The 26522-nt window shown below is 35.5% G+C and overlaps 1 protein-coding gene across 17 annotated transcripts in view; it reads left to right on the plus strand.

Annotated features, from left to right (window-relative positions):
• The window catches only part of FIP1L1 (factor interacting with PAPOLA and CPSF1), a 71269-nt gene that overhangs the window by 27735 nt on the left and 17012 nt on the right, over positions 1–26522 (plus strand). For 10 of the 17 annotated variants that reach the window (XM_055435051.2, XM_088836337.1, XM_055435058.2 and 7 more), the window contains 3 exons: positions 10732–10825; positions 12570–12726; positions 24529–24555. In XM_055435051.2, the coding sequence (XP_055291026.1) occupies positions 10732–10825; positions 12570–12726; positions 24529–24555 (278 nt within the window). The remainder of the gene's footprint in view (positions 1–10731; positions 10826–12569; positions 12727–24528; positions 24556–26522) is intronic. The other 7 variants (XM_088836339.1, XM_055435053.2, XM_055435054.2 and 4 more) reach the window with 1 other exon arrangement.

A 26522-nucleotide genomic window follows, 5' to 3' on the forward strand; every position in this document is an offset into this window, starting at 1 on the left:
CATATATGACTTATTTTAAAGGTATCCTCATTGATATTTTTGCATATGTGTTGTATAATGTTGATCTTAGTTTTAAAATTAATTATATTTTTTATTTTTGTCTGCTCTGGATCTTCGTTACTGTGTGACACTTGTCTCTAGTCGTAGGTAACGGGTTATTCTCTAGTTGTGGTGCGTGAGCTTCTCGTTGTGTTGGCTTCTCTTGTGGAGTATGGGCTCTAAAGCAAGCAGGCTTCAGTAGTTGTGGCTCACGTGGTTAGTTGCCCCAGGGCATGTGGAATCTTCCTGGACCAGGGATTGAACCTGTGTCCCCTGCATTGGCAGGTAGATTCTTAACCATGGGACTACCAGGGATCTTAGTTTTTAAAGCTGCAATTCTCCTTGAAGAACCAATAGAAAATTTCAAGAGTTGTTTTGAATAAAGAAAAGTTAGATATGACAAGTGTGGAGTGGTGGTTGAGTCTTCACTTTTAATATTTCTGTGGAATTCAATAGCAGTGTTAATAATATAATTTCTAAATAATAATTAACTTTGTTATTCTAATGTATAAAGAAACACTTGGATTTATATTTAACCTGGCCAGCAACATGGAGAGCCTATTTAGTGATCCCCAAAGGGCCAGACAATAGAGCATTTGTTTTCGTCATTCTACTATTGATAATGAATCAGTAGCCATTTGTAGAAAGAGAATGACTACTTTCTTAAACTTGCAGCAGTCTCATGACATGGACATTGGATTTGGATGTTATATTTGGGTTTGCACTTATGTTAATTTAGGATAGTTTCCTTAAATGTCTAGACCTCTGTTTCCATGATTGTAAAATGATGGGGCTGGGCTATTTTATCTGAAAAAGCCCTTCTAATCCTGAATTCTTTATTTTCTGGCTAGTCCCTGGTTTACATGGAAGAGATTTGAGGAATTAGGGAATTTGCCCAGATTCATGGCTAAGTAAGAGGCAGAGCCAGGGCAAGAATCCTTGTTTTTTCAGCTTCAAATACTGCAGGTCAGGAAAGTTGACTTTCATAAGCTAAGCCACAGAGCTACTTAAAATCATTTATTTTATTGTAACTTTAAACTTTATATTTGTTTCTTTTACTGCTACTGTTTTAGCATCTGAAGTTTCTTTTATATAAATCATTTCACTTATAATTTTTAACTTAGTTTTTCTTTTGATGTAAGTTTATTTCTTGAAATAAATTGGCCATTTTATAAGGGAGATATTAGTTCTTCAATCTGAAAGTGATACATCTCAGTACTTAGACTGTATAACTCTCCCCACACTGCGCCTTCTCCCCCCACCTCCAAAAAGATGGTTTCGGTAACTTAGAAACCTTCTATTCTGATTTTGTGATTAATGTCAGGGGGTAGTTATTAGGAATTTTGGCACTATATTTTCAGTGAGTATATTGTGCTTTTGAAAATTAAAAGTAAAAGCTGTAGATGAAAGCTGCACACTCTTTCTTAGAGCAGAAGATAGAAAATGAGATTCCAGCTCTTATAATGAATGTAACTCAGAAATGGGGAGTTAATTTTGAAGCATTTCTTACGTCTATATAAGAAAAATGTACGATGGTTCAAATCCTTTTCATAAATTACTGTATTTGAAGACACAGACTTTTCTCACCATGGTGCTCTTAATTTATATAGTTCCCTGCTGTTTTTTTTACTCTTGAAGCTCAGTGTGAAAAATAATAGTAGAGAGTCTAGTTTGTTCATTCAGATTTGTTACTCTTGTAAAGCCAGTTAGAAGAATGAAGTATTTTTAATGAACACAGAAAATTAGAATTGGCATTACAGCTGATTGCTATAATCTTATCCCAGTGTTCAGTTTATTTCTGTATTTTGTTTCCATTTTAAATTTTAAACTGTGCTCCTTTTAGTTTATTAGTTGCAAATTCTATTTGTTTTCCCGTCTATTTGCCATGAAGTGATGGGACCAGATGCCATGATCTTAGTTTTCTAAATGTTGAACTTTAAGCCAACTTTTTCACTCTCCTCTTTTCCTTTCTAAAAGAAGCTCTTTAGTTCTTCACTTTCTGCCAAAAGGGTGGTGTCATCTGCATATCTGAGGTTATTGATACTTCTCCCAGCAATCTTGATTTCAGCTTGTGCTTCCTCCAGCCCAGCGTTTCTCAAGATGTACTCTGCATATAAGATAAATAAGCAGGGCGACAATATACAGCCTTGACGTACTCCTTTTCCAATTTGGAACCAGTCTGTTGTTCCATGTCCAGTTCTAATTCTGGCTTCCTGACCTGCATGTAGGTTTCTCAAGAGGCAGGTCAGGAGGTCTGGTATTCCCATCTCCTTCAGAATTTTCCACAGTTTATTGTGATCCACACAATCAAAGGCTTTGGCATAGTCAATAAAGCAGAAATAGATGTTTTTCTAGAACTGTTTTGCTTTTTCAATGATCCAGTGAATGTTAACAATTTGATCTCTGGTTCCTCTGCCTTTTCTAAAACCAACTTGAACATCTGGAAGTTGACGGTTCACATACTGCTGAAGCCTGGCTTGGAGAATTTTGAGCATTACTTTACTAGACTGTGAGATGAGTGCAATTGTACAGTATTTTGAGTATTCTTTGGCATTGCCTTTCTTTGGGATTGGAATGAAAACTGACCTTTTCCAGTCCTGTGGCTGCTGCTGAGTTTTCCAAATTTGCTGGCATATTGAGTGTAGCACTTCATCAGCATCATCTTTTAGGATTTTAAATAGCTCAGCTGGAATTCCGTCACCTCCACTAGCTTTGTACGTCAAGGTTGTATATTGTCACCCTGCTTATTTAACTTATATGCAGAGTTCATCATGAGGAATGCTGGTCTGGAAGAAGCACAAGCTGGAATCAAGATTGCCGGGAGAAATATCAATAACCTCAGATATGCAGATGACACCACCCTTACGGCAGAAAGTGAAGAGGAATTAAAAATCCTCTTGATGAAAGTGAAAGAGGAGAGGGAAAAAGTTGGCGTGAAGCTCAACATCCAGAAAACTAAGATCATGGCATCTGGTCCCATCACTTCATGGGAAACAGATGGGGATACAGTGGAAGCAATGTCAGACTTTATTTTTTTGAGCTCCAAAATCACTGCAGATGGTGATTGCAGCCATGAAATTAAAAGACGCTTACTCCTTGGAAGGAAAGTTATGACCAACCTAGATAGTATATTAAAAAGCAGAGACATTACTTTGCCAACCAAGGTCCGTCTAGTCAAGGCTATGGTTTTTCCCGTGGTCATGTATGGATGTGAGAGTTGGACTATAAAGAAAGCTGACGGCAGAAGAATTGATGCTTTTGAACTGTGGTCCTGGAGAAGACTCTTGAGAGTCCCTTGGACTGCAAGGAGATCTAACCAGTCCATTGTAGAGGAGATCAGTCCTGGGTGTTCATTGGAAGGACTGATGGTAAAGCTGAAACTCCAATACTTTGGCCACCTCATGCGACGAGTTGACTCACTGGAAAAGACTCTGATGCTGGGAGGGACTGAGGGGAGGAGGAGACGGGGACAACAGAGAATGAGATGGCTGGATGGCATCACTGACTCGATGGACATGAGTTTGAGTGAACTTTGGGGGTTGGTGATGGATAGGGAGGCCTGGTGTGCTGTGATTCATGGGGTCGCAAAGAGTCGGACGTGACTGAGCGACTGAACTGACTGACTGATGCTTCCTGCGGCCCACTTGACTTCACATTCCACGATGTCTGGCTCTAGTTGAGTGTGAGTGATCACACCATCGTGATTATCTGGGTCATGAAGATCTTTTTGGTACAGTTCTGTGTATTTTTGCCACCTCTTCTTAATATCTTATGCTTCTATTAAGTCCATACCATTTCTGTCCTTTATCGAACCCATCTTTGCATGAAATGTTCCCTTGGTATCGCTAATCTTCTTGAAGGTATCTCTAGTCTTTCCCATTCTGTTGTTTCCCTCTATTTCTTTGAATTGATTGCTGAGGAAGGCTTTCTTATCTCTCCTTGCTATTCTTTGGAACTCTGCATTCAAATGGATATATCTTTCCTTTTCTCCTTTGCTCTTCACTCCCTTCTTTTCACAGCTATTTGTAAGGCCTCCTCAGACAGCCATTTGCTTTTTTGCAGTTCTTTTCCTTGGGGATGGTCTTGATTCCTTTCTCTTGTACAATGTCATGAACCTCTGTCCATAGTTCATCAGGCACTCTGTCTATCAGATCTAGTCCCTTAAATCTATTTCTTACTTCCGCTGTATACTCTAGTTGAGTATATCCTCATAAGGGATTTGATTTAGGTCATACCTGAATGATCTAGTGGTTTTCCCCACTTTCTTCAATTTAAGTCTGAATTTGGCAATAAGGAGTTCATGATATGAGTCACAGTCAGCTCCCGGTCCTGTTTTCGCTGACTGTATAGAGCTTCTCCATCTTTGGCTGCAAAGAATATATAATCAGTCTGATTTTGGTGTTGACCATCTTGTGATGTCCATGTGTCTTGTGTTCTCTTGTGTTGTTGGGAGAGGGTGTTTGCAATGACCAGTACATTCTCTTGGCAAAACTATTAGCCTTTGCCCTGCTTCCTTCTGTACTCCAAGGCCAAATTTGCCTGTTCCTCCAGGTGTTTCTTGACTTCCTACTTTTGCATTCCAGTCCCCTATAAAGAAAAGCACATCTTTTTTTGGGTGTTAGTTCTAGAAGGTCTTGTAGGTCTTCATAGAACCGTTCAACTTCAGCTTCTTCAGCATTACTGGTCAGGGGGCATAGACTTGGATTACCGTGATATTGGATGGTTTGCCTTGGAAACAAACAGAGGTCATTCTGTCGTTTTGAGATTGCATCCAAGTACTGCATTTCTCACTCTTATTGACTGTGATGGCTACTCCATTTCTTCAGAGAGATTGCAGCCATGAAATTAAAAGACACTTACTCCTTGGAAGGAAAGTTATGACCAACTCTGCATATTAAAAAGCAGAGACATTACTTTGTCTACAAAGGTCTGTCTAGTCAAGGTTATGGTTTTTCCAGTGGTCGTGTATGGATGTGAGAGTTGGACTGTGAAGAAAGCTGAGCGCTGAAGAATTGATGCTTTTGAACTGTGGTGTTGGAGAAGACTCTTGAGAGTCCCTTGGACTGCAAGGAGATCCAACTAGTCCATCCTAAAGTAGATCAATCCTGGGTGTTCATTGGAAGGACTGATGTTGAAGCTGAAACTCCAATACTTTGGCCACCTGATGTGAAGAGCTGACTCATTTGAAAAGACCCTTATGCTGGGAAAGATTGAGGTCAGGAGGAGAAGGGGACGGCAGAAGATGAGATGATTGGATGGCATCACCGACTCAATGGACATTGGTTTGGGTAGACTTTGGGAGTTTATGATGGACAGGGAGCCCTGGCATGCTGCGGTTCATGGGGTCGCAAAGAGTCGGACACGACTGAGCGACTGAACTGAAGTTCTTTTTTTAAGCTTTTTTCCAATGTCATAATTCTTTTAAATCAATTCAGACTCTTGAAAGAGGAATAATAAAAATTCCATTACCGTACTAAAATTTTTAAACCTGCTTGGGTTTCTTAGACAAACATAAGACTTTTGAAGTGGATGTTAAATGAGCGTTTAATCTAAGATTGACTTCCTTATTTGTTCTTGCACTGCTTACTGTTCTGTCTTAATTTGTGTACTGAAAAAAATGAGATTTGTATACTGCAAAAAATGTACCTGTTCTTCAAAGCATTGGAGCACTCTGAATGCGTGTTGCTATATCGTGTGGCTTGTAAGATTTTATGTGATTAGACATATGAAGGTGTTTATTTTTTTTAATTACCCCTAGAAGCATGTCTTTTCCTATCAGTGATACATTTAAAAAATTCAGCTGAGCTTAAAATGTGGTAATCTCTACCAAAAGTGGATCCTGCTTTTCCTGTTGCAAACAGATTTGTCGATAGTATATCTCGAATCCAGCACATAATATTTATCCCACTCTTGTTCTTCCCTTGATCTAAAATGTCCTCCCTTCTCCTCTGATATGGCTAAATCCATTCTACATGTATTTTAAGGCTTTTTCCTAAATAACTTAAAAAAATGTGATATCAATTTTATGCAGAATTGTTAGAACCATCTATTCAGATGTATGACCTGCGTTAGATAATCCTACCACCAAGTCCATCTGTCTTTCATTTGGCAATATGAAGTAGTCACAATCTAGTCGTTTTCCTAGAGATTTCACTCTTGGAATAGCTCCTGCTTCGTTCTTATTAGAACCTTTCTTGTGAGAAAACTGCATTCATAGATTTCTGCAAGGATATGTGTTTCATTCCTTTTTTTTTTTTTTTTTAGAATAGAGGTTCTCAACTTTCTTTGAACCAGTAAGCCCTTTGAAAATTTGCTGCTAACTGTGGACTCTTTTCTAGAAAATACATGTATATTTATGCACATATTTAGGTTCAGGGACTTCTTGATTTCTCTGTATTCCATGCATGCTAGTTAAGAACTCTTGCTCAGAAGTACAATTAAATCCTTAGGGTAAGCTGTTGGCCATCAAGAGGGCAGTGTTCTCAAACCACATTGTTTTGCTCCCCTGATTAAATTGCTTTTATTGACTAGTACCTTGTTAAGCTTCACCCAGTATGGAAGAAACTTGAGAAACAGGATGTGAAATTCACTTCAGTTTTGGCTATAGTAATATTGGAAACTTTGTCACTGTTTCAGTGTTTTTCAGAGCATGAGATTGCCATCCACTAGTGGGGTATGAGATCAGTTTGGTGGTCTGAACCACCAAATATTAATTGGTTTTAGGTTTTTTCCCCTGCTGCTGCTGCTAAGTCACTTCAGTCGTGTCCGACTCTGTGTGACCCCAGAGACGACGGCAGCCCACCAGGCTCCCCTGTCCCTGGGATTCTCCAGGCAAGAACACTGGAGTGGGTTGCCATTTCCTTCTCCAATGCATGAAAGTGAAAAGTGAAAGTGAAGTCACTCAGTCGCAGTCCGTGGGGTCGTGAGTCGGAGACGACTGAGCGACTTCACTTTCACTTTTTTCCCTGTAATATATGTAAATATTAATAAAGGAATATTTGACTTTAATGTTACCCATTTTCCTTTATAGTAAGTTAGTACTGTTTTATGAAACTTATGTTTTTGTTTTTTATATAATGTATGTGCTGGATTCCTGTGTAAAATATATTTCCTACATGTTTTGTGGTTTAAAAGCTTAAAAACTACTGCAGTCTATCATACTTTCTCTTAAGATGTAATCAAAGGAGAAATTTTTTGTCTTTTTACTATCTATAAAATGGGAGAGGTAAATTGCTACCTCTTAGGATTGTTATGAGGTGTAGGTGTTCAGTAAGTGCTAGCTATCATAATTACCAAGAAAAGTAGTCTTCAGAGCTAGTGTTTTGTTTTTATCTTAAAAGCACACTAGAGACTTTTGTTATTAAGAATGTCCTTTATTTTGACTGTTAAATAAACTGAGAGATAAATTTGTGGCCAAAGATGAATAACTAACCTTTTGTCTATCTTACCTTGGTCCCTAGTTCATTACTTTAGATTTTCTGTTGTATCTATGTGAGCAGCTCTCATACCCTTTCTGGAACATCAGAGTTATCAAACTGTGGCGTTTTAATTTGATTCCATTAAAATTTCCAAGTTGTTTTCATATTCCTCTGTGTTAGGAGAGGTGGAGGTTGTTGTGAATATTTCCTGCCCGTATTTCGCTAGATTGATGAAACATTAGCTATCCACCGTGGTTAGCTGCTGTCTTTCCATTTTTTACTATGTGATTGAGTCTAATGTAGAGAAGAGAATCTTGATACTCCATTAACTGATGTCTGCCTTACTGAACAAGTTTTTAAGTCCAATTAAATCTGTGCTTTGTAGAAATCCAAGTTATAGTAGATCTTCATGGTTAAGCTCTACTAAATCTTTTTATACACTGAAATAGAAAGTGGTGCATCAGAAACTTTAATAATATGGTTCAATATCGTTCTCCATAATGTGGCATCAGAATTGATACTTAATTATTCTATATTAAACATCAAAGTAAGTGTTACTGTGATCCATATGTATCTGTTCTAAAATAACAAAATTTCTCATCAATTTCTAATTCCTAAGAGAATTTTTGATTAAGTTAAATTAATTTGTGTGGTAAACGTGCTTGGGCAAGGAGATGTTACTATTATGGAAATATAAGGAAATTGTAATTTTTTAGACTCCCTCTAGCCATATGTGTTTGTTAAGACTAATTTCTCATTTGTATGTTTTTAAAAACATATTATTTGCCATTTTGAATCTTTAGTGATAGCCTGCTAAGTCACTGCAGTCATGTCTGACTCTTTACAACTGTATGGACCATATCCCACCAGGCTCCTCTGTCCATGGTATTCTCCAGGCAGAAATACTGGAGTGGCTGCCATGCCCTCCTCCCCGGGATCTTGCCCACCAAAGGATCAAACCCATGTCTCCTGCAGCTCCTGTATTGCATGCAGGCGGATTCTTTACTGCTGAGCAACTGGGGATAGAGTAAACCATTTAAAGCTGAAAAAGATAATCAGACTTCTCTAACTACACTGAAGATCAAATTTTGTTAAATGAATACTCGCATGTGGCCCAGAATTTTTGAAAGCCCAAATGCTTAGAAATCCATGGTCAAAGTTATAGCATCTTTCCCTTTTGTTACTTTTAACAATTTGGAGGATTTGTAAATGCAGGTTGCAAACCCAAACAACTTTGTGAGAATTTATTCTTGACAGGAATAAATTTTAAAAGATTGGAGTGGGGAGAATCCGGTGATTGAGAACAGACGAAAATGGAAGAGAAAACAGTAGAAATAAGGATTTTTACAATGAAGTCTAGGTACAATAAATGGTGAGAGAAGTCCAGACCTCAGAAAATATATACCTTTATCTGCTGAGATGTTAAAATCTGAGATATGTTTTTATATGGGAGAATGGATGGCGTGTGCATTTCATGTGAAATTATAGTTGTCATAGCTTTATAAGTATTTTAAGTTTTAGGGAAAAATTATAGCAGTATTTGTTTTATCAGAAGTATATGAATTTTCCTAATCCGTGAATGTTAGGATAGTTTCCCAGCTATATTAAAGGATACAAGTGAAGGAAAATCACTTTTGATCTTTGAGATCATGAGGAAACTTGGGGAGGTCAGTGACCCAGGCATAAAATCAGTAAGGCTTGAACATTTAAAAAAATATATTAATAGAAATCTTACATGGGCGGAATCAGTAGTTAAAGACATTTCAAATGACAAAGGCTTTTTATAGGGCTCTCTTTTTCTGAGCATAAAATTATTTATTGGTCATTTCAAGGTTTACTTGAGACATATTTCCACCAATTCTTGCTTTCCAAAAGTCCTAAATTTTTCAAGGGCTGCTATATCTTGCGGAGAAGGCAATGGCAAGCCACTCTAGTACTCTTGCCTAGAAAATCCCTTGGATGGAGGATCCTGGTAGGCTGCAGTCTGTGGGGTCGCTATGGGTCGGACACGACTGAGCGACTTCACTTTGACTTTTCACTTTCACACATTGGAGAAGGAAATGGCAACCCACTCCAGTGTTCTTGCCTGGAGAATCCCAGGGACGGGGGAGCCTTGTGGGCTTCCGTCTATGGGGTCACACAGAGTCGGACACGACTGAAGTGACTTAGCAGCAGCAGCAGCATATCTTGCGGGAAGGCAGCATGGCTCAAGGGAAGGAATCTGAGGCTTTGAAATCAGAGAGACTCAGATGTGTAAATTAGCTTTACCATTTAGTTATTACTCAGGTCAGTGACATCACTCTAGCTCTAGCTTTATCATCTCTGATTGGTATATGTTAATTTTCTTTAAGGGTTATTGTGAGGTTTAGGTATAGAATGTAATTGTTCAACAAATAGTATCTGCTGTTACTAGTCATTTTAAGGAACCTAACTTGATGGCTGTGGAAGGATTTATGGTACTTTGATTGTTCTAAAATTTTAAAAGCACAGTTGTTCAGAACTGATGTGCAGATAAAGAGAAATTCATCTAATTTGTGTCCATTTTTCATTGCCAGTGCCTACAAGTGACTTGTATTTTATTAACCATTGCATTTTTATAAAGTTCTTAATTATATGTATAAATGGCTTTTAATGTTATTTTATTTTTTAAAATTTAACTTAGATTTTCCCATCAAATTTGCAGTATTATTTTGTGATAGACAGCTTTTCCATCTACTCACAAACTTTAATGGTTGTAAAAACAGTTGGAGGTAGGCCTGGCATTTAAATATTTGAAACTTCCTTTCTAACGGCAATGGAGAACTGGTTTCCTTTTTATTCTTTTCTAATCCTCAGAAAAATTACTAAGAAAAATATTCTTTGTGTCTCAAAATGAGCATTATATATTTTCAGGCCCTTTTGAAGAATTTTTTAATCTGTAATATAACTGTTACATGTGTTACAATTATAGTGGCCAATAAATTTTATTTCCATTTGTTTAGTATTTGCTACCTGTTTCAATTCCAGAAATTGGAGACTACTAAAAAATAATAAACTTTAAAGAAAACCTTCAAAAATACTTAAAAATTAGCATTATGATCATTGTTGGATGTGCTAGTCTTAGCTCATTAATAAAACTTTTTACCTAAATGAAGTTTTTTCCAAAGCGTGTTGTGATTGTTTTATTTTAAATTTCATTGCAAAGGGTTTGGGGCTTTATTTCTCACCTAATATGTATATACTGTCCAAACATCTAGTTAGGTGAAACTGAAATGATTCAATTTTTACGTTACAGGAGATTACCTGGGGCAATTGATGTTATTGGTCAGACTATAACTATCAGCCGAGTAGAAGGAAGGCGACGGGCAAATGAAAACAGCAATATACAGGTTTAGTATTTTATGTATTATTATTTTTAAGTGAAAGATTATATCTATGTTCTAGTTTAATTTATTCAGTCATAGCATTCCCCTATGTGTTAGGTACTTTCGGTGCTTTTAATACAAAGGGGATTTAAAATGTGAATCAATCACTGCAACATAATCACTATGTTATTACAAAAATTATTCTATTTAAAATGTATAACCTTTGGATATTTTTCAGTAAAATTTATTTTCCTTGCTATGAGTGTGATATATAGACTCATTAGACTTAAAAAGGAAGATTTGGGAAAAGTTTAAAGAAGAAAATAAAATCATCCATAGTTCTGCCATCTAAAGATAACTACTCGTAACATTTTGATACATCTTTTCCTCATCACTAAGTAAGATTGGGACAGATACAACTATGATTATAATTTTGTGTATCCATTTTTTCCATTTAAAATTACCATTTGCATTTTTCCATATTCTTAACAATTTGATTTAAAATGTCCTCTTGATAGATTTATTCTATGACTGTACCATAATTTATTTAATGTGACATTTCTGAGAGAAATAGATCTCGTGTTTTTCATTTAAACGGATGAAAGGAGATGAGTTATTAATAGCTTGGATAACTCAAGTTTGAACTTGAGTAGCTTAAGATTTTCAGCTGTTAATTGACCACACTTTCATTATTAATTTTCTTTCTCTGAGTACTTTAAAAAATATCCAAAGTGTTTTGATTCTTAATACCTTTAATAAATTAATTATATGAATGTTCTTTTTAGCACCTTTAAAGGTAAATTATTCCTAAACTGGAAGACAATCCTCTTTCTTCCCCCCACAATTAAAGGCCGTGCTTATTCTTAAAACAACTCTGTTTTCTACTTTAAAAAATAGCTTTTCAATATAAGCCTTACAAAAATTACTGTACTTAAGTGTAGGAAAAGTTAATGAAAGGAAGGATTATATGTTTAAATGATATGCTTTAGCCAGCAAGGATTTAAAAAGTATAAATATGTAACATTATGTTGCCTGCTTTTTCTGTTTTTCCCAAACACATTTGCACATTAGAGTCCATCAGGGATCTTGTAAAAAATTCATGTTTCTAGGTGCCGCTCTCCTGTAGGTTTGATGCTGTCCGTTACCTATTCACAAAGATCAGTATTTTGTAAATACTTTCGCTTATTGAGTATAAACCCTTGTTCTTAAAGTTACAAGGCTCAGATAAAGAAGCTTTTTATATATCCAGTTGCCTATTACTTGCACCCTATTTGCTGCATACTTTACAGCCTCTTACTTTGCAACCTGATGATGACAGGCTTTGTATAATGCATATCTGGTTCTGCTGCCATCTTAGTTTCTTAATTCTGGTATCTGTGACTAATGATTATATTGCCTTAATTTGAATACTTTAACTTTGGTTGAGTAACAGAGATAATACTCATTACATTTTATTTGTGAAATACTTAACTGTCTCTTGTTTACAATGTTATTAAATCTCTTAATTATTCCATAAGAATTTTACTTATAATGATTCATTTTTTCCTAGGCTTTGACTATGAACATTTTTAAAAGTGTGTTTGAGTGTATACTCACATACATGTAATGTTCACACATACCCCATGCATAGAAAAATTAGTCCTACTTCTCCAAAATACATGTGTGTGAATAAAACTTATTTCTTAGATTAAATGAGATTCATTTACTGAGTTTACTCTTAGATAAAAATATTTATTCACCTTTTTACTTAACTGTGCTCTAATTTTAGGTCCTTTCTGAAAGATCTGCTACTGAAGTAGACAACAATTTTAGCAAACCGCCTCCATTTTTCCCTCCAGGAGCTCCTCCAACTCACCTTCCACCTCCTCCATTTCTTCCACCTCCTCCAACTGTCAGCACTGCTCCACCTCTGATTCCACCACCAGGTAAATAGTAAATAAGACATTTGATTCTGAAAGAAAAATAGCCTATGAGTGTTTTTAAATTCTGAACTTAACAATTAAAGTATATATTTGAAAACAGAATCTTTACTGCATTACATTAAAAGTAATAGAATAAGAAATTTATGCTCAATTTTCAATAGATGCACACTGAAACAGATGTATATGTGTCTTAACAATTTCAGCAAAGCAAAAAGGCAGTGTACTAAAATAGAGACAAGTTGACTAAAACTGTGTTCCAAAAATATGATAGTGATTCCCCAAATTAAAGTTGCTAATAGTGTGTGTATAAACTCACATTGAGATATGTTACCTTGTTTTGAAAAAAAAAATTAAAGATACTTTTAGAATTGCATAGGTTAAAAAAAATTACATCCCATGAAGAGAATGAAATGAAAATATCAAGTCTAGTTGTCGTCTTTCTTTGTATACTAGTTTCCTTTTCGGAGACTATTTCTAGGTGCCAGGGGCCTATTGAACATGACAGAAAATTAATGTCAGTTTTTATCATATTCTTAGCCACTTTTGGTTATTTATTAAAAGCTAGGTCAGTGGTAGTAGAAAAAAATTCACAAATAATTCCCTAATTGTATACTTTCAACTTTTGTCTGGTATCCTTCGTTATTTTATTCACAATAGGCTGTTAATATTCATATCCCTTAGCCAATTTTTAATGAAATTAACCAGATTGAGATAATAATTATTTTCTTCCTAGGGAGAGATCCAGTAATAAGTGTTGAAAATTAGCTGCTGGTCTTGACCAGAACTACATGTGCCACATATGTAAAAACTTGCTTTTAATTAATAAAATCAGTTTATACTAGAGAGCCACGTTCACTCACTCACTTTGCATTTGCCAGAGAGTTGTCTTTAAGAGGTGGCAGTTCTGAGTAGAGTACAGAGGCATTTAAGGGATCTGAATAATCCTTTGTAATATTCATCCTTTTCCTCAAAAATTCAGCTATTTCATCAGCCCGACAACCACAGCACCTTTGATTTCCTTCTGAGATTACCTCTGCTTTCCAAAAAGGATAAGAAAATTATGAAACATGACTGTGGCTTTAGGGAATCTGTTGTTTCAAAAATAGTAGAAAGAGAAGATTAGATAGGTTCAAGTTGCTTATTCGAGACTGCATTATTTCTCAAGTTCAGTGCATTTCTTGTTCTGACAATAAATTGCTTGTTCTGAAGCTGAAACCATTCAGAAGTTATGATTCGATCTATGGTTCTTAGATCTTTGATGTGGTGAGAATTACCTATATGGTGAGAATTACCTATATGATAAGAGAAAGTAATGAGGACTTGGTGATTCACAAATGGGTCTTTTGTCCTATGAGAAAGACACAATGTGGAAATAATGAGACTCAGAGATGGTCAGTGCATGTGGCCATAGTCTTTACATTGCTTTGCAATCTTATTTAGTCTAAAGGTGATTTAAAAGAATTTTCTTATTTACTACCTAATATAGTATATCCCCAGGCATTCTTCAACACTTGTTATTAAAGTCAGTGAGAGAAAATAGTGGTACAAAATAATAACAAAGGAGTAAATACCTCACTGGTGTAAGAATATTTAAAAGCTCTGTAGGATATTGATAGGCAGTGACATTATCTGGATGTGTGTTCTTTTTCAGAACGGTAAAAATCATTTCATTTCTTTGCCATATAATCTCTGTTTATAAGGATAACAAATCTATTAGTAAAATGTTTAGATTACCTATAAAATTATACTATAGGTATATATTTTGTTGTTGTTTAAGCTATTTAATGTTAATTTTCAATTGCATGCTTTCCATATTTTTAACACCTGTACAGATTTCTTTTGATGCTTATCCTTATATTACCTTTCCGTGTCATTCTGTCAGCATTTAAGGAATACAAATTCAGATGAATTCTAATGCTGGGTTAAGCAGTATATATTGGTTTGGATCTTTGATGTGGTGAGAATTAACTAAATGAAAAGAGAAAATAATGAGGACTTAATGATTCATAATGGGTCTTTTGTCCTATGAGAAAGAAAATATGGAAATAATGAGACTAAAAGATGATCAGTGCCTGTGGTCAGAGTCTAACTGGTATATTTGCTAGGGGTGATGGTGAGGGAAAGATACCAGTTCATGTTAAAACCACATATTTGTAAGTTGAGACTATCTGGATTACTCCTTATTTTTACTAGATTGTGAGCTATTGCAGAGAGCATAAGCTGTGCATTTCCATCTGTGTTTCCTCGCAGTGCCAATCACAGAGATCCTGTGTATACCTGACATTACCTACATATGTTAGCTAATTGAGCTAGCAACGTATTTATGTATCTGTAACACCAAAGAAATTTTCAGATTGACAGTTGGTACAGTCACACAGACTCTTATCAGTCAGAGTGGTCACTGGCTTTAAACAACAGTATGGCTGCATTAATATATATACCAGATGAATATAGGCAGTGATTAAAGCCACATTTGCAGTTACCATTTACCACAGTGTCATATGATTACAGCATGTTCTGTAGAGTTTGCTATAATTTAGATCACTTTAAGAATCATAAGCGGCTAATGAAAGAAAGCTGTGGCTCAAGCAGTCTTTTCGTTAAGTATTGCCTTTAAAAGTACTCAGTCTTAGAGAAACCTTGGGTTTCTTTTTGCCTCCTTGAGAAATACTGAAAGGGAAAATGGAATAGATCTTCGGAGAATTAATTTAAACATTCTAATGTTGCCTTTGTTAACATCAGCTTTCAAATGCTTAAGTTTTTAAGACTGTGAGCTCTATATGGTGGAACAAATACAGTGCTGCCCTTAATTTGGGGTGTTAATCCAGAGTTGTTTGGAATAGTCCTATTAAACCTATTGTCTCAGCTTAATTGTTGTTCTTCACTCAGAAACACCCTGGTGTGGAGGGCAATGTTTATGATCAACTCTTGGAGGTCTACAGAAGCGGCTTATTGCATGAGTAGACACTTGTGGTGGTGGCTTAGTTGCTAAGTTGTATCCAATTCCTGCAACTCCAGGACTTCCCTGGTGGCTCAGACAGTAAAGCATCTGCCTACAATGAGGAAGACCCGGGTGCAATCCCTGGGTTGGGGAGATCTCCTGGAGAAGGTGATGGCAACCCACTCTAGTATTCTTGCCTGGAAAATCCCATGGACAGAGGAGCCTGGTGGGCTACAGTCCGTGGGGTCGCAAAGAGTTGGACATGACTGAGCGACATCACTTTCACTTTCATGGACTGAAGCCTTCCCAAGCTCCTCTGTCCACAGGATTTTCTAGGCAAGAATTCTGGAGTGGGTTGCCGTTTTCTTCTCCAAGGGATCTTCCTGATCCAGGGATCAAATCCTGGTCTCTTGCATTACAGTCGAATTCTTTACCAACTGAGGTACCAGGGAAGCGGCTTCATTCAAGAAACTTTCACTGTAAAATAGTTAACAGAAAAGAGATGTGTTGTTTACTCTCCCCCTCAAAGACACATCTACAACGTATGTGAAGTCTTGTTATAACAAAGTCATATTTCTGGCCACAGTAGATTTGTCTAAAGTGTAGAGGAGGTTTTGTATTGGGGAGTACAATAAACATGTAAGGGACCTTTGGTCCTAAATTAATGTTGTGACTTCTGGATTAGTTTTTCTAAATGGAAAAGTAATATGGTTCCTTGCTACCATACTGATAGTAGCTTGAAAACAAACACTGTAATTTATTCAAGATCTTCCTTAATTTTCAGAAAATCTGTTATTTTTAGTAATCCAGAAAATACTTTCTATTGTATGAATTTTTTTAGACACACATTATTAGTGTGCTTTCATGCTTTCACTAATAATAGAAATAAAAGCTAATGTTTATTGAATGCTACTATTGAAAGCACTGTTGTGAACACATTTCATGTTTTAGCTCAATTTGATTCTCAACACCTTCTGAAGTAGATACTATTCTGGTTTTATAGATGAGAAAACTGGAATCGTATAAAGTAGCAGAACCAGAATTCTAACATAGGCAATTTTGCTTGAATGCCTATTTTATTCAACTACATTGAAGTGAAGAAGTGAATCATTACCTATGTGTATTCACCCTGGTAACATGGCCTAAAAGCTCTTTTAAAAAATTTTCTTGCTGTGAAAGTGCATGCATATATATTTGTGATTAAGGAAGTTAGGGAGTAAAATGTAGGAATCAGACTTTATTTTTTAAATTCAATTAATTGAGGTTTGGGGCTTCCTAGGTGGCTCAATGGTAAAGAGTCCGCCTGCCAATTCAGGAGATTCAGCTTCAATTCCTGGATCGAGAAGATCCATGGAGAAGGAAATGTTAGTCCACTCCAGAATTCTTGCCTCAGAAATCCCATGGAGTGAGCCTAGCAGGCTGTAGTCCATGGGACTGAAAGAGAGTCGGACACGACCTAGTGACCAAACAGCAACAGTAATTGAGGTTTTACTGTTTGCCTGATTTGTATTAAGTCTGTTTATTGATTAAACCAGTTTTTAAATACTTCTGTGTTGGAAGAACAATTGTAGAATTGGAAAGATTGATATTATAGAGCAGTTGATTTTGTGTGGGTGTGTGTGTTTGTGATAACATGACATAAGATTGATCATCTTACCCATTTGTAATTGTACAGTTCAGTGGCATTAAGTACATTCACAATGTTGTGTAACCATCACCCCTATCTATACCAAAAACTTTTCCATCATTCATAACAAAGCCAATATATTCATTAAACATAATACCTTCCCTCCCTATTGTAGCTTCTGGTGGCTTCTTTCTGTCTCTCTGAATTTGCCTATTCTTGGTGCCTCATATAAGTAGAATCATACAGTATTTGTCCTTTGTGTCTGGCTTATATTATTAGTTTTTAATAACATTTTAATTCACAGTTATAGATAGGCTGCTTTTTAAACTTTGATCAAACTGTATTACGTTTAATGATAGATGTTTAATTTAGATTTTAAATGTTAATTTACTTTTAGTGTCATATTTTATGTTCATTTTTATATAGTTTGTTGAAGAAGAGAAGGGAGAGTCAGTTTAACTCCTGTCTTGTTACCTTAATCAGTGTTAAGGCTTATGTGAGTATTGTTCTGTTAAGTCTTGGAAACAATTGAAATCTAGCGCATGAGTAGAATTCTACTAAGTTGAATAAGGCTCTTTGCTTTATGGAGATGGAGCCCAGACCATAGATAAGTCATCTCTGCTTTAAAAGTTGGATATAGAATTTAGCGGGCTTCCGTAGAGGCTCAGACTGAAGAATCTGCCTTCAGTGCAGGAGACCCAGGTTCGTTCCCTGGTTTGGGAAGATCCCCTGAAGAAGGGACTGGCAACCCACTCCAGTATTCTTGGCTGGAGAATTCCATGGACAGAGGAGCCTGGCAGGCTCTAGTCCATAGGGTCATACACAGTCAGACATGACTGAAGCAACTTAGCATGCATGCATAGGGTTTAGCTCTTTATCTAGATTTCAAAATGTATAAAATTCTGCATTTAGAGCAAAGTATTTTTTTTCCTAAAAGACTTTTGTTAGGTAGGTAAGACAATTAGCATCTTAGTAGTCATCTAGTACTACAAATTATGTGAACCTAAAAATCTTGTTCGTTCCTTAAATATTTTGAATTTGAGTTAGTGATGACACATGGGGCTAGGGAGAAAAGCAGCTTACTTCTGAAGATTTTCAGTATTTCCTCAGGATTTTCATTGTCTTTAGATTATTTTCCTGTTAGCAATCTGGTTTCTAGTGCAGTGGCTATTAAACTTTTGGGTCACAGATCCCTTTATACTCTTAAAAATTACTGCAGACCCCAAAGAGCTTTTCTTAATGTGTGATATATTCATTTTTTATTAGAAATTAAACCCAAGAAATTAAGATATTTAAATATTATTTTTAATGTATATCTAATCCAATTACATACTAAGATAACATTTTAATGAAAAATTATTCTTCCAGAATGACAAAAAATTTTAGTGCAAAGAGTGGCCTTCTTTTACACCTTGTAAATATCTTTATTCATGTGGCATAGTACAAAAAGCTGGAATCTCCTGTTTGCTTTCCCATTAAATCAGTTGTGCTTTCACGTGTCATGTAGCCTCTGGAAAAATTCATTGTACATTTGTAAGAGAATGAGCATGAAGATGGCAAATAACATCCCAGCGTTTTTATGAAAGGAGTTTTGACCTTTCAGATTCTTAGAAGGGCCTTAGGGACACCCCCAGGAAGCTCCAGATAATACTTCGAGAACTGCTACTTTGCAGAAGCTTGGCTTATATTCAGTGAATATTATCTGCACCCTTGATGATGTATAATTTTGTCCCTTTTTTTGAGAAGTTATTTTGTGAGTATAACATTAAGCTGATTTTACATTTTCATCAAGGTTTTTGGTCTTACACAGCAAATCTGCAGGTTAATCTATGCTTTTTGCCAAAAATGTAAGCACTAAAAATGTAGTTTCCGAAAGTTCCTTTTGAAAAATAACTTCTTGAATTTTTGAAGAAGAACTCATTTTCTGTTTTGTTATAGTTTTCTATATTAAAAAAATACAATAGTCTATTGGTGTTTTCAGTAAACTCAAAATAGGGTATAATGCTAATTGTAATGAGCACAATTTAAGTTTAACAGCAATTAGAAGCTTCTTTAAGATGTTGATGTTTTGAATGTCTTTTTCACCCTGTGGATGCTCCCTTTATAATAGTTATATTTTTAATACATCATTTGTTGCTCAGTCTCTCTGTCATGTTCAGCTCTTTGAGACCCCATGGACTGTATACAGCATGCCGGACTTCCCTGTCCTTCACCATCTCCCAGAGTTTGCACAAACTCATGTCCACTGAGCTGGTGATACCATCCAACTATCTTGTCCTCTGCATCCTCTTCTCCTGCCTTCAATCTTTCTCAGTATCAAAGTCTTTTCCAGTGAGTCTGCTCTTGGCACCAAGTTGCCAGAGTATTGGAACTTTAGCTTCAGCAGCAGTCCTTAATATTCAGGCTTGATTTCCTTTAGGATTGACTGGTTTGATCTCCTTGCAATCCAAGGGACTGACTCTCAAGAGTCTTCTACACCAGCGTAGATGCTGTATATTGTAGAATTTAATTATGACTTAATATTTGCTTTTATTTGTGCTTCTCTTCTAGTTATTTTGCCTTTAGAGTTTAATTCCTTTGCAAGTAAAAATATTGATATTTCTAATCGGAGATGTTTTTGTCTAACATAGAATTTTTTTTTTTTCTGTAGGCTTTTAGGTTATTTTATAATTGGAAGAGAGAGAGATTGTAATAAAGATAAAATAATTCACCAATTTTATAGTTAATGTAAAATTATCTTTTTTACATTTTAGGTGTAGAGTATGCTGATTACTATTTCTGATGCTTTAAGTGTTCATAGTGCCTTTTAACACAATTTTTCAAATTAGTCCTGTTCCTTGTTGTACCTTGTAATTAATTGTTTTACTTTATAGGTTTTTAAGTATTCTACCTCATATATTTTTTAAATGTAGATTGTAGATGATGTGTATGTGTATGTAATCTTTAAAACACTGGTACATAGAAAAGCATGTGGTGGAAGGTCATATTTAAATATTTTTGTAAACCTTGATGTTTTGTACTCAGTTTTTTTGTGTGTGCAGAATTTACCTATGAGCTTGATGACTTGAAAGTAGTAATTGGTGAGACTAAAGCAAGTAATTAGCCTTTTTGGTGTTTGTAACATACTAGTGTTGCCACTCCAGTACTCTTGCCTAGAAAATCCCATGGATGGAAGAGCCTGGTAGGCTGCAGTCTGTGGGGTCGCTAAGGGTCGGACACGACTGACACATTGGAGAAGGAAATGGCAACCCACTCCAGTGTTCTTGCCTGGAGAATCCCAGGGACAGGGGAGCCTGGTGGGCTTCTGTCTATGGCGTCACACAGAGTCGGACACGACTGAAGTGACTTAGCAGCAGCAGCAGCAGTGTTGATGAAGATTATAATTTCCAAGTGAGAAATAGAAAGCATAGTTCATATTGTTCTGCTGTGCTTCTTTCTTTCATTTGAACTGAATAGAGTAATAATAGGTAGTTGATAGCTAGTGACTGTATGTATTAGCTCTTGATCTACAATGACAGATTACTTTTGTAGAGCACAATGATTTAAGACAATATATGTTTATTGTTGAACAGTGCTTGTGGATTAACAATGTGGGGATGACTTAGCTGGTCCTTTGCTTCAGGGTCTCTCACAGACTTTGAGATGGTCATCTCAAAGACTTCCTAAGAAAAGATTCATGTTCAGATTCACTGACTTCTTTGTTAAAAAGATTCACTTCCTTTCCACCATGGTAGTTTGCTTCATCGTAGCATGAATGCTGAGAACACAGTCGAAGAAACCAGCAAAATAGAAGTCAGTTTCTTTTGTAACCTAGTCATGGAAATCGCATTCCATCATTTTCGCTGTATTTCATTGTTGGAAACAAATCATTATCTAGCCCACCTTCAAGGAGAGGATATAAATACCAGAGGTATAAAAAGACATGAATACCAGGAGGCAGGAATCATTAGAAGCCAAGTTGGAGGCCTCCTATCAAGGAAATCTTTTTTTGCCTAAGTTACATAAAATAATGATGGGATACATTAAGAATGAGTTCATAGATAATTTTTATTCCATTTTTTAACTTGAATATAGAGCTGTTGCTTTTTTGAGAATTTTAAAAATAATGAATTTAAAGTATAGTTGAATTTCTTTTGACGTGATGTTTTGCTGGTGTGCTGCCTTTCTGTTTCTTTGTACCAGTTCCTTCAACCTCCTGATAGTCCCCGCCCCCTACACTTCTTTACATTTAAAAGTTCATATTACATACTGGAAAAGTTAAATCCTATTTTCTTTCTTTCTAAGGTTCCAGACAGTATAGGCTGTCATACAGCTGTACTGTTTTATTTCACAGTGGCACATGCTTTGTTTAATAAAAATTTGAAATGGAATTTATACGTTTTGAGTAGCTCTGCAGTGCAGTATGCAGGGAAGTTTGAATGTAAATCCAGTGATTCTCAAAATATGGTCTCTAGTCAGCAACATCATCATCTCCTTGTTTGGAATGCAGATTCTCTGCCTCATTCCAGACCTACTGAATCAGAAGTTCCAGGGGAGGGGCCCAGCAATCTGTATTTTAACAAATTCTTGAAGTAATTCTGATGGTTGCTAAAGTGTCAAAACCCCATCTGTTCATTCTCTTTAGAACTTGAATATAACTTTTCCTAAAGCTTTTGGGCAGTAATAGATATCTTACTACTATTGTATGCAGAATTTCCCAGGAAAACATTTTGGTTTTGCTACTCATTTTAAAGATAAAGGATACAGAAGCACAATGCCTAGTTTGTGTATTTAAATCTGTTAGCTGGGCAGCACATGTGTTGGCCAGGAAAGTTGGGAGTGCCAGGAGAAACAGGACAGGGAATTTTGAGGTGGATTTTGTCTTTTATTTTACTGTTCTCTGTTGTTAGCAAAAGTCAAATACTAAATAGTGATTTTCTAGATGAGAATTGTGTTGGTCTAACATTATATTACATATTAAACATTTTAAGTAGCATTTAAAAAATATATTTGTTAATTGTCAAAAGAATGGATCGTACAGTGTTTCATCAACTTTGAAGTTCTGTTTCAGTGAACTTTAATTCACAATTAAGATTTGAATTATCTTCGATGAGATGTACGTCTCATGCAAAGGGTCTTCTCTAGTTCTCATGCCAGCTTTCTGATGTGTAGATATTGTTTGGAAAGACATCCATATCTATCTATGTAGCATAATTTTTGTGTTCTTAATTCCTTTCAGTTGATTTTTTAAAAGAATCTGTCTTATGATACTACTGTAGTAAGAAAAATTAAAAGCAGAATGTTTGTAATTTTAACTGTCTTCATGCACACTTAATAGTTTGGTTATATTCTTTTATTTTTATGTTTTGTGAAAGTTTGGTAACTTAAATGTTTTGAAGACTAAATGTTGAGAGAGCTGAATAGTATTTTCTTAGTTATTTTATATGAGATCACATTGTAGTTAGCTTAAGTGATGTATGTTGTTCATGTATTTACTTGGGTAAAGTTATTAGGATTACAGTGTGGGTTGCTGAAATCGGCATGGTTACCTTACCATACCTAGGACAATGGTCATGAATTAAATAGTCACGTATTTAAATGTGAAAACTGGGACATACAGTGAAGTTCAGTAGTATTCTAAAAAATCTGTAATCTTTTAATGAAGATCAAGTAATAGTAGCTATTAAGAGCATTTAATATACTCTACCTTCCTTAATTTCCCATTTAGTGTGGTGTCTGGAACTTTTGTTAGTTTGTATTGTTTGCTGGATTCTTTTAGCTTAGTAATGTGGGCAGTAGGGAGGTAGTGTAGCTCATTTTAGTAGACTTGTGGATGCCTAATGATTTTTGAAACATGACTGTTGGGTTATTTATCTTTTTCATCTTGTTGGTTTGAGTTTACCATATCCTTTTATTGCATGGGTGGTTAAGTAAGGTGCTTTATTCTCCATTTTAAGACCTACTTATTTCCTTAAGTTCTGTTTGAATAAACCTGTTAATCTGGTAAAACATGCATAGAAAAATTTTAAATTATTAGCAGATGTTTCCATTGACAAGCAAACATTTGAAAGCAATTTTTTTCATTATTTTTTCCTATGTACTTAGTTAATGAATTTAGGTTACTTTTTCCTCTTTGGGAATAGTTTTGATGAAGTTTTTAAAGATAGGATTTAGTAAACCATTCTGACTTTGTTGAAGTTCTTTATGATTTAACGTTTTCCTTGAAAAAGTTTTTCATATTTGAAATTTTTCTACTTAGAAATGTCATTTTTCTTCAAACAAGAAAATTATAATTTGCTTGACATGTAAATTTTAAATTAGGATTTAAGGGCACATTCGAAGAGTCCCTAGTGGCTCAGATGGTAAAGAATCTGCTTGCAATGCAGGAGACCCATGTTCTAACCCTGGGTTAGGAAGAACCCTTGGAAAAGGGAATGGCTACCCATTCCAGTATTCTTGCCTGGAGAATTCCATGGACAGAGGAGCTTGGTGGGCTACAGTCCATGGGGTCGCAAAGAGTCATATGCGACTGAGCGACTAACACTTTTACTTTCTTGATCAGTGTAAGTTGAGAATGTTTGTACGTAGTTTATTCCTTTAAAGATTATAATGTGTGCGAATGAGAGTCACTCAAAATAGTATTTACTGACTTCTGTTGAAGTAAACCATCACATTCATCTTAGTGTGCCCTAGGGATATAAATATATGAATTGGCTAGATCTCTTTTCTCTACTCGCACAAGTCAAGGGGAATAATAACCTTTCCATACTCCTATCACCAATAAAAACAATTCATGTCCATGCTTGAACATCCCTCATAGCTTTACTAAAGTGAACATCCATCATCTTCCAAGTTACCTTGTACTACCTGCAGTATTTAAGAGCCCCTTATCACTTTGCCTATTATACTGTTAAAATAACAAGATCAGATGTTGATTAAGCTTAGTGTTAATTTCATGGAGTTTGATATTTGTGTGTGCACAAAGGTGCTTTTTTAAACTAACGTCTCACTTTGTTCATGGTTACAATTAGTGGGGAAATCTTGTTATCAAGTTGTTAGACTGGGTTTTCATCAGGAAGTCTGATATTATACTTGAATTGTTGGTCCTCTGCAAGAACACAGAATGCTGCTTTTGAGTGAATAAGCCAGGACGATGAGGCGAGGGGTTTTATTTCAAAGTTTTCTTTCGTGATGGCATAAGTACATAACAGGTTTTGAAATCCAGTTACTATATTAAATTTCATCACTTGTTTTTTAGGTATTCCAATAACTGTACCACCTCCAGGTAAAACTTTTTTCATGTTTTCTCCATCATTGTTAATAAACATGAAATTTCAAGCTTATAGTTACAGGAGGGACGGTGTTGATGTGGTTAGAATATAAAATAGGTTATTGGGATTTCAAGGTCCTATTTTCAGCTCTGCCTTTGCTTCATTCCAGTTTTGATTAAGATATTTAGTTTTCTTATACCTGTCTTACCCATTTCTGTAGAAATAGAGATTCTGAGAAAATTCTTAACCATATCGATTTATTGAAGAAAACAGTATAGGATTAAAAGAAAATTTTTATTAAAAATTCTTTTTTCAAATTAAATAATTTTTTATATGATGAAGTGACTGCAAGAGAAAAGAAAGTTCCATTTATCTTGATTTTATCATGGTTTCTGATTGTTTTTACCCTCCTGACATAACTCAGTATTGTGAGAAAATATGTTCTGAACCACACTGATAGGTTGACAGCTGGTCAGATTATTGTTCATAGAGCAGTGATTTAATGGTTCACTCTTGTAAGAATATGATCAACAGGAGTGTAACATGTGGCCCAGTGTGTTTTTTTTTTTTTTTTACAGTTTTTCAGGGTGCTTTTTTTTTCTTTTGTAGTGTGATGCAGATATGATAGCAAGTGTGTTTATGAAGTTCAATATTAAAAGTCATGAAATGTAAATAGATGAGAGGTGACAGTGCTTGGAAGGGTGGGTCTAAATTCAAAATGACCTTGATAAATAGTGGAGTTTAAGTAGCTTAGGATAGTATCAGTATTTAGCTGTCAGATAGAGTCACTGATTGTGTTTGAGTGTGGCTGAAAAAGACCTATCAGGAGAAATCTTAAAGGAGCCATTGGTCTGTCTGTATAGGTTAAAAAGAAATGTGATTGTAAGATTGTCTAAAATAGGATTGTGGACTCTAGGACTAAGTAGTAATTGCTAAGTTTTACACTGCTAAGATATTTAATAGAGGAGAACCTAAAACTTGACACAGTGAAGATGAGCATGGTGAATTTAAAACAGCTTGAAACAAGGCTAAAAATTGATTTAAATGGACTTTTGAAAAGGGGTAGGAGAACTGAGATTCATTTTTACATAGAATACTAAAAAGAAGGCTTAGTGGAAGTGTTTTCAAACATGTATTTTGTTGGATTGCTTCTTGTCCTCATTAAGATCAGCATGTGAGTTGTAGTATGAGAGATTTAAATTACATAATTTAATGTACTTCCTAATAGTCAGGGTCATTAAAACTTGACAGAAACTGATGTCATAAAGAATTGGTATTGTAAGTTGTAGACTCTTCAAGGCTTATTGAGATTCTTCATTACCTGACTGAATTTGAAAGTGCAGAGTAGATTAACTGTTAAGGTCCTTGGTAGCCGTGTTCTGTGGTATTTCATCTAGGTTTTGTGAATTATTCAGAATGCAGACCTCATGATATAAAGCTGCAAATTATGTCCTTTCTAAACTAATTTAAAAACTACATTATGTGCTTTTCTTTGTAAATTAGTTCTTTAGGGTTGTGCTATTTAAGACATATTTTATGATGGATATTCTCAGCCTTATGCATTATATATTTACTGGTAAGATTTTATTTAAAAATTATGCATTTTAAGGCCATTTCTGTACATCTGAACTCTCAAAATATTTTTGAAAGGTAAATGTTATTTTATAAAATTGCTTTTCTTCTAAAATACTTAAAATGTATCTGGTGGCAATTCTACTACTGTTTAATATATGGAAAAGGTAAGGCATTGAGATTAACTTTCTTACACTCACAAAATGGGCTGTGTGTGGTGCTGAAAATAAGACCGAGTGTCCTGACTCCCAGTTTGTGCTCTGTGTATTAGACCAGACTGTTCATTCAAAATTAATATTGATCCAGAAATCTGTTTATAGATTTAAGCTCCATTTTTTTCCTGTCCATTATAACATAGAGAAGCACGTTATAGTCCCAGAGAAATTTAGTGACACGCAACTTTTAACTC

This window comes from Moschus berezovskii, chromosome 5 (assembly GCF_049115385.1).
Source record: "Moschus berezovskii isolate FMDL1 chromosome 5, NW_MosBer_1.0, whole genome shotgun sequence".
Taxonomy (NCBI): domain Eukaryota; kingdom Metazoa; phylum Chordata; class Mammalia; order Artiodactyla; family Moschidae; genus Moschus; species Moschus berezovskii.